The sequence below is a fragment of the Berghia stephanieae genome, chromosome 2, assembly GCF_034508935.2.
Source record: "Berghia stephanieae isolate SIO BIC M18660-M18661 chromosome 2, UCSD_Bste_1.3, whole genome shotgun sequence".
Lineage (NCBI taxonomy): Eukaryota > Metazoa > Mollusca > Gastropoda > Nudibranchia > Aeolidiidae > Berghia > Berghia stephanieae.
Window position 1 is genome coordinate 129,306,885 of NC_088361.1, and position 5,228 is coordinate 129,312,112.

The 5,228-nt window shown below is 33.0% G+C and overlaps 1 protein-coding gene across 2 annotated transcripts in view; it reads right to left on the bottom strand.

The window, feature by feature from the left end:
• Window positions 1-813: 813 nt before the first annotated feature.
• The window catches only part of LOC144966617 (charged multivesicular body protein 3-like), a 23,906-nt gene continuing 19,491 nt past the window's right edge, over window positions 814-5,228 (bottom strand). Inside the window, exons 6-7 of one of the 2 annotated variants that reach the window (XR_013644248.1) lie at window positions 3,129-5,228; window positions 814-2,580 (exon numbers count right to left, since the gene is read on the bottom strand). The exon at window positions 3,129-5,228 is cut by the window's right edge and continues 74 nt beyond it. Coding sequence is in view for 1 of the 2 variants with exons in the window: in XM_078903361.1 (XP_078759487.1) it covers window positions 5,151-5,228 (78 nt within the window). In the remaining variant the exon portion in view is untranslated. The other variant, XM_078903361.1, reaches the window with a different exon arrangement.

Genomic DNA, 5,228 nt, shown 5'->3' on the forward strand with positions numbered 1-5,228 from the left:
GGGATAGAAGACACAGCAAGTGACCTCCTGTCCACAATGGAAGGTCAAAAGACCCCTCCCAGTGTTTCATCTTTTTTTTTTCTTTCAAAGTTTATTGGCACTTGCAACACTTTTAGGGTTTCGGCGCTTTAAAAAAGGAAGCCAACACAAGCCATAAATAGACAGATTTAAGTTGGGTGACAGGCGTCAAAGAAGAAGGAAGACAGAAAGGAATAAAGTAGATCACTACTGAAATCTACTCATGAGCATGGGATTCTAACAGAGTCATCAAGATAGTTCCTTTCACAAGTATATTGCTCCAATTACTGAGGAAATAATACCAGATCTCTAAACTCATTAAAATTTAGACTATTTCCCTCTCAGAGAGGTTTACAGCCAGGGCCTGAACAAAACCAAGTCACCTCATTTAAAAACAAAAAAAACAGAAAGCCACAGAGAAAGAGATGACATGTTATGGGGGATAGGAGAGTACAAGTAGTCCCATTAAACGTACCCAAAAAAAAAAAAAAGCATCCTATCCATGTGTCCAATATGAGTCTACCTAAAAGTTCCGCCAAGGTGCAAGGCAAAAGCAGGCATGCTCAAATTATTACACAGTATCGAATTACTTGAATAAAGAAGAATAAAATAATAAAGCAATGATTTACAAGGGGAAAAAACTCCAAAAAGATACGTAACCTTTGACTGCCCCTGGTCAAAGAGAGACAGCAACCAGGATGGGGGAAAATCGGGCATAAATTGCATGAGGACCTCTCTAACTCACAATGGAGGGTCCCCCGACTCAATTTTTTTAAAAAGAAGGAAGGAAGAAAATTCAGGTGAATAAACAATTTAATTCACTTAGTACAACTGTATATATAATAGCAACATATTAATGTCATGAAATAATCACATACTGATCAGTAAAAATGTACTAATTTTTATCCACTACATAAGTAAAATTCCCTGCTGTCTTCATGAACGAAGTGAAGACTGCAGTTGAGGACACATAATTGTCATATGTTATCAACTTTGAAAAAAACAAACTATTTTTATCAACTTTGAAAAAAACCCAACTATTTTGAAGCCTTAAAAGATTTCAACATTTCCTTTCTAAGATTATGCAATAATTTCTTTTGCAAAACTTTAATATTGATGACTTCTTTGGGACATGACATTAAAAAATTGAACATTTGGCATGGGCCATTTTTCTAATACCGTCTTCAAATATAATCACTTGGTACAAACCTGTACATAAAAATAATCTGAATTGCAAAGAACATATTTTTTCTTCAATAAATGCTTAATTGAAAAATACTCCAAATAGATTTAGTGTAATCGACCCGAAAACGCACATGTGGACAAAATTAAAATCCCATTATCACCAAATTCCTTGTGACTACACGCTGAACCAAAATATTTGGCCCAAAAAGATTTTTTTCAAAAAGAAAAATCTGATACCATCAATTATACATTTATCAGTAGATTCAGATTTTATTTATTTATAAATTCATTCTTTTTGGTATACTTGGCAGCTCTGATGTTTGTTGTACGAATGATCAGAAGAACAATCTGATCCTTAGATATGTTGTTTGGCTGCTTGCAAGCATGACATGACATGCTTCCAAAACTAATCATTCCACTTACAACTAATGTTAAACATTTAACATTTCTAGGCTTGAATATTCCCATGTCATGGTACACAACTTGACTGATCAATGAATTAGTAACGAGTTTTTTCTAATTATATCACAATGAATGTTTTGTATTTACAGAAAAACATCGATATATATATGGCAGATACAATAATTTACAATAGAAATTTTCATTGATTCATTCACTCATGCAAATCTTAACTAATAAAATAATTGATTGTAAGACGAATAAAAAAGAAGTTCTTTTCATATGATATCTTGCTATAGAGCAAACACATTTCCTTTGTTTATTTTCAGCTCTCTTTCTATTAGCTTGACTTTGCAAGATAGAGCTAGTATTTGATGAAATATTGAATCTCACTTGGGGTTTACTTCTACCCCATCACAAATAAAATATTTATTGCATGTTACTTGATGTAAATTAGCAATAATATTTTGCTCTTTGAAGGAAATATTATGAAGGAACATTTTGACAGACAATTTACTTTTATTTAAAGCTTGAAATAATGAACAATTCACTTTGGAGACTTATGAATAACTTTTAACTGAAAACAAGACAAAACGATCATGTAAATAAAAAAGAGTTGATATCTATGAATAACCATGACAACAGCAACAAAAATTAATAAAAGATTGATGTCTTGGAGATTAAGTATGCGCTTCAAAAAGATTAGAGTAAGATAAAGAAATAATTTAAAGATAATAGATTTGCATTCACAAACAAGAAAAGGGGAAAGCTCAGAACGCAAAACTAGATCCAAGAGCAACCATCCGTGTGTCTAGTTTGACTGAGTTTAAAAGTCTCATCGAAATACCAAGAGGGAAAATCAATAAGTAAAAAATATATACGACTAAAAAGGGATGATTTATAAGGAAAAATATACCATTTCTCACAAAAGATATTTCTACCTGATTATCTTCCCCCAAGCAATACTCCAAGTAAGGCCTAGATGATATCATTCCTGTTTTTGTTTGTTTTTAAGGGTTTTACGGCGCTTGCAACACATTTAGGTTATATCAGCGCCAGTAAAAAGGAAGAAAATGGGATAGTAAAAAGTTCTAGAATTACAATTAAAGCACCCAAGAAAAAGTAAGACAAAGGGGAACTGGGAACAAATAGGGATCAGATGTAGATGTAGATTCCAAGAGCATACCACCAATGTACTTAGTTTGAAATCACCTACAAGTCTCATCCAGACACAAGCACAAAATCCAACAAAGAGGAACACACTCAAATGCTTACATTATACATTAAAAATAAAAATAATAATACATAACAGAGAGATGATTTACAAGGAAAAAAATATCATTTCCCAAAACCATAACTATGCATTTGACTGTTTCCCTCCCAGCCAGGACTCCGACCAGGGCCAGGAAAAAACCAAGTAATCTCATTCCAAGACAAAGGCAGAAAGCATGTTGGAAAACAGATATAAGGGTATAGAAGACACAGTATGTACCTCCCTGCCCACTATGGGAAGTCAGGATCCCCACCCAGTGATATCATTCCTGAACACAGAACTAAATCCACATGGAAAGGACACATATAAATGGATAGAGAAGATAGCAAGAACCAATGGAGGACCCTACACCCGATGTGAAATTGAACGAGATCATGACATATTATGAGGCCTTTAAATTCTTTGCGTCAACCCTAATCTTAATAGTTTACCTCCTATTCCATTCCACAACAGAGAAATTATGGAACAATATGTAAAAAAATTGTAAGTTTAAGAATTCAATTTATTTAACATTTCTATTTTGGTTTGTGAAATGCGTCTATATAGACTGTGTAATACGAACAACAATCGTTACAATAATTAAATGAAAACATGATCAAGTTGCAATGATTTCAATATCAACAACAAATTCTATGTTTTTGGATGTAGTATGAACCTGATGAATGATTTATGAGGCCAGTTGTTACTGGGTCAAACTTCAGAAAAAAAGACCCCCCCCCAAAAAAAAAAAAAAAAAACCAAACAAACAAACAAACAATCAAACCACAAACACACTTTCTACATGCAAAAAAAAACCTATTAAAAAAAAAAAAAGAAATTGTAGAACAAAGCTTTAAGCTGATTTAGTTGTAAATGACCCATGACAACACACAAAGTCTGTGGATGATACATTATTTCAGGCTCATAGATTCTTTGTTTCAAACCTCAATCAGATCATATCTGATATATCCTGAAAAGGATATTTTTTCAAAATCAAAGAAAAAAAACATCATCGAGAACTACCAATCTATGTACAGTGCACAGGGTGTTGATAAACCAAAATTACGAAGCTAAAACATAGGTCCTGCAGAAGAGAATGATAATCTAAAAAAGGTACCGAAAACAAAACAAAACAAAGAAATAAGGACGTATTAATCAATTACTTGAACAATGTTGTTCAGCAGAGAAAAATGAGATAAAACAGAGACAAAATATGTTTTTTTAAAAATCATTCCCCAAATCCATTCCTGTCTTTGAAGTTGTTGTGCCTTTTTTGCCTCATAGTTGCACTACATGTCATTGTATTGAAGAGGGAAAAAGAAATAAAACAAGCTTCGTTTCCTCTTCTAGGTCTGGGCAACACTTCAAGTTATCCAAATAAAACCGTTTCAGGAAAAAATACATTAAAAAGTTGTAACAGTTGTACGTCTAAATATTATCAAAGATATTTCAATGACGACCAAAAGCCGTTTTCAGAATCATATAGATAAATTATTTTTAATTTGTTGTCTTAGGAGAAAAGATCATTTCCCTTAAGCTCCTTTCTGATGGCCACTTTACCAGCAAAAAGACTCCAGGTTGAACCCTGGCAAAACCAAATGATCCCACTTCAGAACTTCACTTCTCAAACACTGGAGAAATCATCCATTAAAAAAGGAATTTTCAAAAAATTCCATATTAATCAAATAGATTATCAAAGTAAATAATATAATTATCCCCGAGTGTTGATACAATTGGCATTTCTACAATCATTTGCAAAAGAAACTGTGTATCTTGTCTTGTAAACTGTATAAAATGTATTTACCCAAATTTATAAGATGGACATAATCTTTGGTTGAAAATTTTTTTAAAAAAGCAAACACCCCCCCCCCCTCCCCACTCCCAAAAAATTAGAAATTGGTCTATACCAAGAAAAATCTCAAAAAATAAAATTGAATTCCATTGTTTATTTTAAAGAATATATTATTGAATTGTGGGCATGAGATGATTGAGTGGATAGAGCATTGAACTATTAGCAAGAGAACCCTGATTCAAGCCTTGCGGTTTTTTCCCCCTTGAGTGAGAAAAGAAACTTGACCCCAAGAGATCACTTTGCAGCGCTTTAATGCAGCTTATGCCTGGATTATTTTATTTAAGTTGTTCCTGGGAATAAACCCTAAAGACAAATTTCCATGAGGGGATGAATATAAGAAAATTTATTTTAAAACAACTGATAACTTCAAAGTTTCTTTTGCAAATGAGAAAAGTATGGGGTAAAATAAGAACTATAAAGACATAGGATGTGTGTGAAATTAGATCAACTTCTAAGGGCTTCCAGTCGTGCCTTCATGTCATCCATATCATCATCGTCCTCTAATGCCACAGGTTCACGAGA